We start from the raw sequence: 13,810 nt of genomic DNA on the forward strand, positions 1-13,810 counted from the left end.
TTTGCAATTCCATATCAGACAGCATTTCGTCAAACTGCCCCTCTGCTGTTGTCTGTCACATTGGCAACAAAATATAATGGAATACTGGGAGGAAGGTTCAACCTCTACTGCTGTACCACCACCATTTGCCTCTGACATGCACCAACATAATAAAATAGGAGAGATTACTTTTAGAGCAGCCCTCAAAGATATTCCTGGTTTCAGGCTCAAAGTCTTTGGCATTCTCTGTGTTGATGATGCGGCCAAACCTCGTCCTGGACAGCTTTTTCTACTAGCACAGTTACTGTTTGCTTATTTCAATGTTTAGTTAACCCTGCTTGGCTTGTTATGTGCTTATTTTTAGTTGCATGATTTCTTGCCGCCAGGGCAGCTGATAAGGTAGCGATAAACACATTGCCTGCTGGAAGGCCTGGTTGTATCTAAATCATTAAACTGTCATGGTGGATCTGTATGTGCTGATATGATCTGTTTGTGCTGACATACTGGTAAATGTTTGAATGCTTCTTTTATACAGAGCCTAGAATGAGGGCTTTCTGTAAAGGAATTGGCCAGAGTTTGCGTATTTGTACAGCTTGCATACCATGATATACCATGATAATCTCTGTATTTGGAGCACTATTCCACTTCTGATTTTATCTAGAATATAAAACCTAGCACTGTGTTTTATTAAAAGCAAAAAACTCATAAATAATAATATTTTTTCATATTGCTTCTAAAATAGGACAGTTTCACCAAGTTCTTTTTTTTGTTGCTGTTCTCCCTGATTTGTTGTGTTTTTTAAACTCTGTTGGTTGATACTCCTTTACTTTGGTTTCAGGCTGAGGAATCGTGTAAATGCAATGGCTGGAAGAACCCCAACCCACCTCCCACACCTCCTCGGGCAGACCTGCAGCAGGCAGTTGTGAGCCTTACTGAGCCGTGCCGCAGCTGCAGTCACACACTAGGTAGGATTTTGTCTTTCTTCTGGAATGCACTTGTGTATACCCACAAGTCTGCTCTTTTGCAAGATGAAATTTAAGATGCCGTGCTGAGACTTGGAAACTGTTGGACATAAATGTCTGTTCACTTAGATTAAAATATGTCAGAATTATCCCAAATGAATTTTGGAGAAATAGAGCTAAAGTACAAGTTCTAACACCACAGACATTTGAAGCTGTTAAAATGCAAAAGCACCATTAAGATACCCATAGAAATTTCAGTATTTCATGTGACATATGCATTAACCTCATGTTGTTGGGAATTTATTTGTATATATTTTGGAAGTACCTGCACAAAATCCTGCTACATATTTTATTTCTGCAAATGAAAATATTTATTTATTGTGCCAACACCCAGAAAAAGAGGAGTCTATCACTGTAATTTTTTTATTTAAAAATTGTGCTTATCCAAACTAAAAGCTGATTACTTTTTTTTTTTTTTTCAGTAGATATTGGCAAATATTTAATAAAAAATGAGCTGTCACAAAGTTCAGAAGTAATTGAACAGAAGCAGATGCTTTTAAATGTTTTTGGCGTGACCATAACTTAGCACAGTGTAATAAGGAGAAGGAAATCTAAAGCCTTCACAATGGATCATTTATTCACTTATTTTTTAAAATAACATAGAACTCTGTAGGGAACTTGTTTTTATTTAATGAGGAGGGTGAAGGACAGGGAGGGTACAACTTATTTCTTTCCTGTTCCCTTTTCATGCCATCATTACATTTGACATATTTCTGTTTTTTTATCAGTTTCCTTTCTGAGTCTCCCAAATCCCTGTTTTTCTCTTGCCTAGAAGATTAATAAATATGTGGTACTGCAGAATGTTTGGTCTCTTCGCACGTGTCAGTTTCAACCTTTCATCATACTGCTTCTCTGTGCTACCTCTGGCTGTGCAGCCAGGGTAGCTTGTGTTACCTGTTCCTTTCATTCCTGGCCTTTGACAAAAGAGACTTTTCATTTTTTATAAATCTTATGAGATGTTGTGGCTGTTGGTTACCAACTTTTTTTGTGGAATTTGTGGATGTGCTTTTTTTTTTCCCCTAGAAAAAAAATCTGCTTCTAAAGTTGGAGATTTTGGTCTGTGACAAATCTTAAATCACTCATTAACTAGGGATTCAGGGAAAACCAGTACCAGTGACAGCTACCTTATGGAACAAACAACAAACCACTTTTTTTTTTTTCTTTTTTCTTTTTTTAGAAAAGATAAAGTTTTGTTTTTATGTGAGTCAACTGTGAGTAAGGAGAATGATTTTTTCATTTGAAATAACTGAAATGAGTTGCTATCCGTTTCCTTAGACTACTGGTGAAAATGTATCTTTCAGTGGTCTCTTCCAAGGCAATTTTCATATTCATCCCCTCTAAATGTTACTGCTGAATGCCTTTAAAACTAGGCTGAGCACAAGAACAAGGTGTTCAGGTGTCAGGTTATCATCTGTGGTGCATATTTTTTTTATCAGGGTACTGTTGAAGTAGAGATGTATATATTCCACTGATAGTTAAAACCATACCTGATCAAAAATATGGGATATATTCTCCTCACAACCATCATCTCCATTTGGTATACCAGTGTATGCTACCAACAATTCTGCTTCTCATCTCCTTTTCTTCAGGGATGGGATTGGCTCAGTCTCTCAGCTTGCCTTACATCTGGACTTTTACTGAATATTTCTTTTATGTGGACAGTATGCTGGGTCACTGGCATGAAACTGAACAGCTGACCGAATTGTGGGCCAGGAGAATTTGCTGCCCACCAGCCTCAAGACCAGGTGTTATGTTGCTCAGAGACTTTTCTAAATTTAATTGGTTTCTCTCATTTAGCAGTGCATTTTCCTGTCGGTAAACATTATCAGTCTTGAGAATAATACACTGGTTAAGTAATGTGTATACACTATGTAAGTGTATACACTATGTACACATTCAGGCTCCCCTCTTCCCCATTTTGTTCACTGTTCCTGCTATGCAACTTCATATAATGTGTTTGAGTATTCCTTCGTTTGCCTGTCATACGTATATTACTTTTGTTTTTACATAAACACTGATTTTGAGATAGACTTTAGGAACATTCCTCCTCAGCCTGTTTTCTGACTGCTATTCCATGCAATCAAGTATTTTGTTACTGAAGTTGCACAAGCAATGTAATTAACCTGGTGCTTTTCAGGTCTTCACATCACTGAAATCATTGCATTGGCCTTCTTCTTTCTGCTTGCTTCCTTCTCCTGCACACTGCAGAAGCAACCTATAGTTGTGGTGGTTTTTTTCCTTTTTTGTTTTTTTTTTTTTTTGGCAAATATAACAGCAGCGGAGGTACCAGTAGAGCAATGTAAACAAATGGGACTATTTAACACTAGTTAAGAGTAACACGACATTGGATATCAGCATGTTAAAGCTTTTGTTTAAGTAAGGGTTTATTATTGGCTGCAGATATTAGGGAGTAGGCTATTGAACATCCAAAGAAAGGTTTCTTCATTATGTTGTCAATTTCTCATGCAGTGCTTGTCTAGGATGGAACTTATTACTTTTACAGGATGAGAATAGACAGCTGGGAATATTAAACTGTTGTATCTGGCTCAAAGACAGAAAAGAAATTGTTTTATTCTGCCTAGATTGCCGAATATTTTTCCTTAAAGAAAACCTGTGAGGGCCACCTCACTTATTTGCTCAGAATAAAATACCCTTTTATAAGTTTTCATTTAAGTGGAAATGAATGCTGGCATCTTTCTGATGTTTTGAACCAAGGTGTCCTTTTTACTTGAAACTGCATGAATTTGTTGAATTTAAATGTTTTGGTAGCTGTCATACTGAACTACACCTTTCCTTGATATTTCCTTGGTGGCCAATAGAGATAATCATTTTCAAGTCACACTGAAGTTTTTTACCAGTACTAATCACACTGACATATGATGATAATACAGTAATTGTCCAGTAAGAGATGTATTGATAAAAGTTATCAGAAAACATAAAAATTAAAGTACTCAACTTTTAAATGGTTTGACTTTGCTTTTAAAAGATATTTCCTCGTCGGATATGCATAGCATGTGCACTGGCCTGGGGTCAGCTAAGATTGTTGCTGTTTGTAATGCAAATGTCTTCTTTTTGGGAATTGACTTTTTGTTTCATATTGCTTTCTCACTTCCTGAGGCCAGTTGCTTAAACCAGTTTTCATGAATATCCCACAAGCTTTTTGAAAATTACAAACGTGGAACTTGTTACTTAGAAATTGTGACATGTTAAAAGATGGTTAGTTTTTTTAGTTTGCTTTTTTTTTTTTTTTTTTTGTAAGCTTCAGAACAAATGAGTGTGTACTGTCTGCAGAAGATGTATTAGTATAATGTGCACAAAACAGTATCTAAATTTACATGATAGAAAGGTAAGAAATTTAGCTGGTAATGTCCAGCTTAAAATAAAAAGCCTATTTATGGAGCTGAGTTTTTTAATATTGACAAAATCGAGTGCTGTCTGTGTCAGTCAACACCTGATTTGCCTAATTTATGTGACTTTAATCAAGGAACTTTGTCTCAAAAAGCATAGTTCTTCTCAGAAAAAAAGGAATGTAATTATTTATATATTACAGCATATTAATACAGGCAGACAGGACTTGTCTTTGATTTCAGTCAGCCATATTCCTTGTGCTGTGGGAATTACCTCCTCGGGGCTCTGGTGTGACTTACATTTCAGTAGGCTCTGATAAGAGGCTCTTTTCAAATAGAGTTATTGCAGGATCTTTACCTCTGCAAGTATGCCTTTGTTGGCTTAGTTTGAGATATCTTGGGAAATTTTTTGGTATAGATTCTTCCAGTAGGCTTTTCACATACTTGGAGTTTTATTTTATTTAGCTGCTCATGTTTCCCACCTGGAGAATGTGTCTGAAGAAGAAATGAATAGGCTGCTGGGGATTGTACTGGATGTGGAGTACCTGTTCACCTGTGTCCATAAAGAAGAAGATGCAGACACCAAGCAAGTTTATTTCTACCTGTTCAAAGTAAGCTGAATTTCTGCAGGATCTTTTCAGTTTTTCCCCTCACACATAAGCCAGTTTCACTGCTCAAAATGCCCCTCATGCATGTATTGACTTTATCCAGTGAGAGATTTTCTTTTCTTCAGCATGATACCTTAGCAGCTAACCCTGGTCTAGAAATCTGTAGTGCTTGCAATGTATCATATCTTATTCCAAAAGTCAGCTAGATGATTCAGGAGCTAACCCCAACTCCCATCTATAAACTGCTTCCACCCACAGTTCTTTTTGTCTTCACTCACAAGCTAGGAAAAGTCACTTGACATAAATGCTAACTAAGCTGCCTACGCATACTTAGAAACGTTTTGTATGAGTTTCAGAGAAGATATGAAGCAATTCATTGTGAAGTTAAGGAGCTATAAATTTATGTGACCAAGAAAATAGATACATAGCTAGGAGATTTTCAGCACTGCTTGCAATGTGTTTTGTATTCTGTTGACTTTCAGTGATCCTGTGTACATTTGTTTTCTTAAATTTATATATTTTAACAGCTTTTGAGGAAGTGCATTTTACAGATGGGAAAACCTGTTATTGAAGGATCTTTGGAAAGTCCCCCATTTGAGAAGCCTAGCATTGAGCAGGTAAACAAAAACTTTTTTTTTTTTTTTTTTTTTTTTTTTAAGCATAACCACTGTTTTTCAAAATACAGCATTTCAAGCAGTTTACAGATGTTTCTGTATATTTATCAAGACAATGACTGAATCTGTAGGAGACTTCTGCAGCTTCTTCTACTTTTGTATTGGTATGATAGTCACATTATTTCACTTCACTCATCATTCATCTTATGCTTTACTGAAACTGACAGGTTTTTTGTGGATTTAGAGAATGAAACTTAAAATACTACTTTTTTGTGTGGCAGTTCTAGTTTTTCTCTGTCTTGTGTGATGAAAAGTGCTGACAAAGTTTTGAAATCCAATATTAAAATGACTTTTGTCTTCAGTAGGTCAATGTAAATGTTACAATCCCGTTCAGTGAGATCATAGCCTTCTCTTTCAAAGGGCACACAACAAAAAAACAGCCCCAAAGAATAGCTGAGGCTTTTATAATTCTAAATGGATAAAGAGCATATGACAAATTCAGATTTTGCTTTAGCAAGTTCCTGAGAATGGATTTTTGGCATACAAATGGGCCCATTAACTCCAGGGATGCTATGTAGAGGCTTACATACCTCACTCAGTCAGGACCTGAATTTGTTCCCATTGGTGGATGAATGACTGCTCTATTGTTAAACAAGACATTTTAAATGTGAAGGCTATTTAGTATAATAAGTCTGTCCTTACAATTATTGCTTTTTGTACTTTAGTATAATAAAAGTTCTTTATTGCTGAATTTTGGAAAGACTTTACCTTAGGTTTTTTTTCAGTTTTAGTATAAACAAGCAATAAGGGAATGTAATAACCATACATTCCTGGTCCTAAAATATGCTACTAAAAAGATTTTGTGTAATATAGTGGGCTTTTTCCTTCACACACTTCATTCTGCTTAAGAAGGTAAAGCACAGAGATGAAAGGATAATTATTTTTTACAGCTTATTCTAAAATATTTTTTCCTCAAAATAGACCAATAATTTCACATTTTTGTTTTAGCAGTTCAATAACTCAGTAGCAGAATTATAATTGATTTTCAATATAGATGTATTTCGGCAATTACAGTCATGCATTTTAACTATTCTCAATAATTTATAGAATCATAGAATCACCAAGGTTGGAAAAGACCTCCAAGATCATCCAGTCCCACCATCCACCTAACACCAGTATTTCCTGCTAAACCATGTCCTACAGTATCTGCCTTTTCTTGAACTCCTGCAGGATTGGTGACTCCCCCACCTCCCTGGGCAGCCCATTCCAGTGCCTGACCACTCTTTCATAGGAGTATAGATATATCCTAACATCCAACCTGAACCTCCCCTGTCACAACTTGAGGCCATTCCCTCTAGTTCTATCGCTAGTTACCTGGAAGAATTGGCCAACCCCCAGTTTCTTTGGTTATTTTATTTTATTTTATTTTATTTTTTGTTTTGTTTTGTTTTAAAGTAGACAGGCATACAAAGTGCACTGAAGTGTTGTACTTGTGAAACACTGGCACTTCTTGAAAAAATAATGTACTGAATAGACAAAAAATTTAATAGAAGCCCACAGCACCAACTGTACTATTTTAGGTGATGAAGAATACATACTTTGTTTACAGAGAAAATGCATAAATCATGCAGCATGGTTAGCATCGAGCTTGTATCTATATGAACATATAGAAGAAAGCACTGTGGATCTTTCTTTGTTCCCTGATTATTATTATTTTTTAATTTGGAAAACAGCAAAGTTAAAGAATTTTCCTTCTCTCCCACTGACTCACGTCCTTGAGAGGAACGGAGTAAAAACACTTGAATGCACTTGACTCTCTGAACAGAAGAGACAGCTTGTGGCATGTGCCTCAGAAAGGAGTTCTTGGTCTTTGGTTCTTATTTTCTTTCCCATATCTTTTTCCTTCTCCAGGGTAAATAGACATAAAGTGATAAGTGTTCAAGGTCATGCCTACAAAAATTCTGGGTAAATAATTAGACATTTTTCTTCTCTTTCAAGGGTGTGAATAATTTTGTGCAGTACAAATTTAGCCACTTACCCTCAAAGGAAAGGCAGACAATAGTGGAACTGGCTAAAATGTTTCTGAACCGCATTAACTACTGGCACCTGGAGACACCTTCTCAACGAAGACTAAGATCACCCAATGATGATATTGCAGGGTATAAAGTGAATTATACCAGGTAATGGCATTTTCGCTTGTTACAAATCTTGCTTACGTGTACATAGAGAACCTGTACTCGCAGGTATGCCATGAGAGAATTCCTGTTGTCACTGAGCTTATTAAAAACCTGATGACTTTAATGAAATCATGTCAAAGTTGTACACTCATCATTGTGTTGTGAGAGGGGTGCTTTATCAGCCAAAGAAAGGGATTATATGTTTGCAAACAGCTAAACGTAACAACTCTTTTGCAACTCTTATGTTTGCAGAGTTGTCAGTCCAGTTATTGTAAGAGGCTTGTTTAAGGTCCTTATTTCATGTACTAGAAATTAGGGCAAGTTCTTACTCAACTTTAAAAATATGTATTAAACTTTGCAGAGCATCTGGTTTGAAACCAAATCATGGAAGATATGAACAGTTAAAAAAGAATTCTTAAATGTTTGCCAAATTGTGAAGAGATATCAGGTTACTTAGCATTACAGTTCCTGTCTGACCTTTTAATACTCCATCAGAATTCAGAAGAATGACTTAGTCACTGGGGGAAGAAAAGCTAGTGTAAAAAGCCAAGTTGCTTTTAGTTTTACTTTCATCATTAAAACAGTGTGGTACCTTTTCCAGTTAGCACAGAGACAAAGGCAGTAAGTTCTCACATCAGTGCAGGCAGCAGTTAGCTACCAGTGCTGTAAGCAGTCAATGTGCTGTCAGCTCAACTGTTCCAAGGAGTGGACAAAGACAGTTTCTCTGTTTGAGGATGAGTATGGACTTCTCTCCTCTTTTTGGATGTCCTTTCTTCTCAAAAATCCTATTCCCTTGAAGTAGAAGAGCAAAAACCTGTGTAAGTATGCACTATGGATAGTGCATTCAGATGAGAAGCCCTGCGACTGTGAGAGGCAGGATGCTGATCTGTATACTGTCCCTCTACCAAGTCACACCTCTTCCACAAAACTGGAGGGGGTTTTATTGTTTACCAGCAGATGTTATATCAAATCTGTTAGTCCTTGACCTACCATGAAGAACATGAAGAGTCATCCCACCAAGCTTTTTCCATGCACTGCGACATGAAGTAGCCAGCTATGCTGTAGAAGGGTGTCATGGATGGTTTGAGTGAGCCAGTAGTCTGCCCAGATATGGCCCAGATCATATCTGTACCTATGGAAATGTGTCCCTGTACAAACCTGTCACCTCAAACACCTTCTTGGAAGAGGTACTGATGGGGCTCTTCAGATTGTGTTTGATATCTCTGTTTTTAATAAATATATCATAGCCAGAGTTAACTGGGGTCTATGTTTTTAGGAATCAATAGCTAGCACTGGATCTGATTGATGGCATGTGTTGTAAATCATTTTGTAGCTTACAGTTTCTCAGACCTTTCTGTCCACAGTCCCTAAGGCTTCCTCAGACATGAGGGCCTCTTTTCATCTAGTTCCTGATTCTTCTCTCTTCCTCTGGGATTACGCCCTGCCCTGTCAATAGAGGCACTGCTATGGGTGCTGAGGAGCACTTGTGCACCAAAGGTGCACCATGTGAATTTTCACAGTCACTGAGTTTACTTGAAAGCATAATGATTTCTGTGTAACTTTATCAGAGTATTACATGTGTTCTTGTGCTGTAAGAGGAGTGCTTTATCAGCCATGAACATGAAGCAGAGGTGTGTGTACAACTATATCGAACAACAATCTTGCAACTCTTATGTTTGAAAAGTTGCCCTGTCTGATTAAGATAGAAGAGTTTTGAGGGAGGCTGTACTTTGGATCTGAATGAGACGAGCAGTACGGAAGCCAGAATAGCCTGTTTACACCCAAATATCCAGTTTTCATTGTTAGAGTTTTTGTGATGGTTGTGATCTAATTCTGTTAAAGCTATAGATAACCATTGGCTCTGTTCATCTGTACTCCAGTGTTGAAACACTGGAGTCCTGTTGGCCTGCAAGGTCCATGTTCTCTCGATTTACCTCTTCAATACACTGTGCCTTTTCTAAGAACAGTGACATGACTTGCTACACTTTAATATTTGCTTCTTCATGCAAGACTCCTTATGTAGCAAATTACTGTAAAGGAGAGCATTGAATCATGGCTAATGCGAATAAGCTAGCTGGTGGGATACCAGGATTGGAATCTAGTTGTGTTCCAGTGGAACTAGTTAGAAGTGTCACCTCTTTTGTGTATGTGTGGGGAAATGCAGAAGTTTAAAGAGGAGAAGATAGATCAAGCCAAGGATAAAGTCTTTGGAGTCACAGGCAGAAGGTGCAAGTGACTTCATGAATGACTTGAGATAATCCTTGATGTCAACATGAATTTTAGTGGTATGTGAGTATTGTCTATCACAAGAGCACCTTGTGGAAACTGTAGCATGGAGTAAAAGAACATATGGAGACTTAAGAGGGCTTGGCTGATAGTTCTCTTAAAAAAAAAGCCAGACAATATAAATGCTATTTAACTTTGTCCAGACTTAATGTGGAGCTGATTTATACAATTATATAGCTCTCAGTTGTACTATAAATGATGTAGATAGTGCTTTTAATGCTTTCAGTTATTAATTTATATGTTAGATGGTGATAGCTATCTGACTTTTTTCATCCTTACAGGTGGCTTTGTTACTGCAATGTCCCTCAGTTCTGTGACAGTCTACCTCGATATGAAACCACGCAGGTTTTCGGCAGGACTTTGCTTCGCTCCGTTTTTACTGTAATGAGACGGCAACTGCTGGAGCAGGCCAGGCAAGAGAAAGACAAGCTTCCTCAAGAGAAACGGACACTAATCCTCACCCATTTCCCTAAGTAAGGTGTCACAAAGCGATTTTTCGAGGGTAACCACTTGTATGTGACTTTGACATGGAAATGTCTAAACCTGGGGAAAAGAGAACTGGGAGGGGATCTGATTAATGTTTATGAATACATAAAGGAAAGTGAGAGGCAAATGGATAAGGTCAGGCTCTTCTCAGTGATGTGTGATAGGACAAAGAGCAATGGCCTAAAGTAAGCATAGGAAGTCCCATACAAACATTTGGAAGAACTTCTTTATGGTAAGAATGATGAAGCACTAGAGAGGTTGTGGTATCTCCTACTCTGGTGATACTCAAGACCTGTTTGGATGCCTATCTTTGTGACCTATTGTAAGGAGCACACTTTAGAAGAAGAGTTGGATTTGCAGATTATTGTCTGGGGCTAGAGATGGTTAGTCCTCAGGAGAATGAAAAACCACGTGAACTTTCCAAGGCTGGGTAGAGATAGGTTTTGTTGCCCCTAGTATTATTAACAGTGCCTTTTAATACTTTGAAGAGTGTTAACTGTCTCTGGGGCAGACTTTTACAGGAGTGCTTGGTGTATCTGAGAACAGGATTGTGATCTGGCCTTGAGGTAGGTGTAAGGAAGATTCAACACCACATTGGTACAAGGAGCAGACTTGCACAGGGGAAAGCTGTCCCTACATTTCCAAAGCCTGGAAAAGTTATTTGGACAACATTAAATGTTCACTGCATTTGGGGAAATAAGAAAATCACTGTTTACTGAGTGTTTAAAATTTTCTACAGGCTGCCTTGTCTGAAGTGCTTGTCTCTGACTGCTGATGTTATGCAGTGAGATATGCCAGAGTGCTACAGCTCAGAGCATGGAGCGGGAGTCCTGTACTGGGGCTGGGCTCCCTCCTGCTCTTCCAAAGGGTGTTACTGCTCTCAGGAGAACTAGGTGGATGTGGTTCAAAAGAAATATTGTTAGAGACTTGTCATGCAGCACAGCTGTGAGTGTGCTGCCGGCAGTGTGGGTGATCAGTAGCCCCCAGTTAAGAATGAGAAATGATATCTGAGGAAGGTTTCCAGGACTGCAGATTTCTGAGTTCCTTTGGCACAGTGACGTGTCTGTCTGAGCCTAGGAAGCAGCCACCTTGGAGCTGAGTGCAAATCGCGCTACCTGAAATGCAGCCTTTGCTGAATATTCATTTGTACTTGTAAGAAGTCACAAGTGGTGAAGTTGCTTTCTAGCCATTATTAGCAGTAGGAATAGCAGCCAGCACCACATGTTGCTGTGCTTAGGTATAAACATGCTGTGTATAAAATACATCAGCAGGACTTGATCTTGAACATCCTTCCCCTGTTCATGAAAGTCTTACTCAGCAGTCTGGTTGCTTTCAGCTGGGCATTTTCTGTATATACAGATGACTCTAGAGAATAAATAAATGTCAGATATCTTCTGGTCTGAAAACTCCTGCTGTGCAAAATAGGATAAGCAGCTATCTTGCTTCAGAAAGGGAATGGATGTATTAGCCACATGAAACCAAGAGTGCTGGGCAGTCCACTCTGGAGTTCCTTTCATTTGCAGTAATATTGAGAAAGGTTGAAAGTTTCTGTAAGTGTACCAAAATGAGATAAAAAGTACTACTATAAAAGCATAAACATGCAATTAAATGTTGCAGTAACACACTTAAAGGAATGAAAATGTCTTCCTATTGTTAATAACTAAAACTGTGATTTTGTGAATCTGTGAGATGCATGAGGCAAATATATCTACAAAACACTGGCTTATGTAGGTAGACATATTTTGTCATCATTATATAACATCACTACCTATAATCTGCCTACATTCAGCTTTCTTATTAGTGCTTAGTTTTGGTCTAGATTCTACCCATTGGTTTGTTGTTGTTTTTGTTTTTGTTTTTTTTTTCTTCCATCAAGTTAGGCACATATTGCTTATAATCAGACAAATTGTTGTAGGCATCATCTCTCTACTAAATTAAGATACTTATTGTCTACTTCATTTTGTGATAGTGTGCACATTAATTTATTTGAAGAAGACTGACCAACAGTGTTTTTTTACAGAGTTATTATTTTTTTACTTAGAAAATCTTTATTCTAAAAAAAATCCTGTATTGAATTCTTCTTTTAAGTTAATATTTCATCTGTTTTTGTGCCTAGGTTTCTGTCAATGCTGGAAGAAGAAGTGTACAGCCCAAATTCTCCTATTTGGGATCAGGATTTCATGGTGTCTACTTCTCGAACTGGCCAGCTGGGAATCCAGACAGGTAAGCAGGGTTTAGTGACCCATGCCAGTTCACTGGCTACCTGGCAGCATTTTACCATCTGCTTTGGATGCAAACATGCACGTGATTTTTTGGCATTTGTATAGCTTTTCCTTACTTTGTTTCCTTTCTTTCTCCAGATTTATTCACTTCTCTCCTAGGTAACTCAGAGGTCTGTAAGTCACCCTTGAAATTGCAGGAATACAATGATGATAGTTTTCTTTTGCTCTACCTCTCTATTCTGCTCAAGAGCATTTAAAATCTGCTTTTGCAGTTTATATGTTCACTTGATTATTTTAGGAAGTGAAGACTAGAGTCATTTAATTCAGTATTTTGCAACAATTGCTGATAATCAGTTGATTGAACTGTTATGTCAGGACTTCATCTGATAATTAGTTTCTGAGATCAGTAGAGAAAATATTTTTTTTCTTAGAAATTCCTAATTTCTGAGTTCACAAACTGGTAAATTATGCTTTAGGCACAAATTTATTACAACTCTAAAATCATCTTGCTCTCAGAATTTATTCTTTCATGTACATTTCTGAAGTGCTTCATTTTTATTTGCAGCTCTTAAGCACTGGATTCTTGGCATGGAAATGGCACCAAAGAGCTGTTGCTGGTGATGACACCAGGGTAAAGGAATGCAAAGAGAAAGACTGCAGGTGTCCAGATTGAGAGCTGGCACCTCATTTCCCCTCCTCCCTCCCATTTTGGCCTTCATGCCAAAAATCCTGAAACGAAAGCTGGATGATTTTACATGCAGTGCTTTTTTTTTTTTTTTCTTCCTTGTTTGTTTTTGTTTGTTTTTAAATTTAGAGAGAGGTTTGACTGTGACTTTCTGAAAGAGTACTTTCAACCTCTTAACTGGTGTAAAAGTTCTCCCTTCCTTGAGTTTGATTTGTCCAACCAGCCTTTAAATGCTGTTAAAGTGGACAGATGAAGTTGAATGATGAATTTGTACTTTTCAATGAGCCCCTGCAAAAAGTCTTTTCATGAGGCTGAATGCTAGTAACCTTGGCAGACATGTGAAGAAAGCTAATTTTCTTAATATGTGCTCAGCACTGCAGAATA

The 13,810-nt window shown here is 37.6% G+C and overlaps 1 protein-coding gene across 1 annotated transcript in view; it reads left to right on the forward strand.

Annotated features, from left to right (window-relative positions):
* Window positions 1–13,810, forward strand: part of KAT2B (lysine acetyltransferase 2B) — a 39,886-nt gene that overhangs the window by 7,433 nt on the left and 18,643 nt on the right. The window contains exons 2-7 of the mRNA XM_048952190.1: window positions 818–944; window positions 4,814–4,959; window positions 5,484–5,573; window positions 7,569–7,750; window positions 10,315–10,506; window positions 12,636–12,742. Of these exons, the coding sequence (XP_048808147.1) occupies window positions 818–944; window positions 4,814–4,959; window positions 5,484–5,573; window positions 7,569–7,750; window positions 10,315–10,506; window positions 12,636–12,742 (844 nt within the window). The remainder of the gene's footprint in view (window positions 1–817; window positions 945–4,813; window positions 4,960–5,483; window positions 5,574–7,568; window positions 7,751–10,314; window positions 10,507–12,635; window positions 12,743–13,810) is intronic.

Source organism: Lagopus muta, chromosome 7 (genome assembly GCF_023343835.1).
Source record: "Lagopus muta isolate bLagMut1 chromosome 7, bLagMut1 primary, whole genome shotgun sequence".
Taxonomy (NCBI): domain Eukaryota; kingdom Metazoa; phylum Chordata; class Aves; order Galliformes; family Phasianidae; genus Lagopus; species Lagopus muta.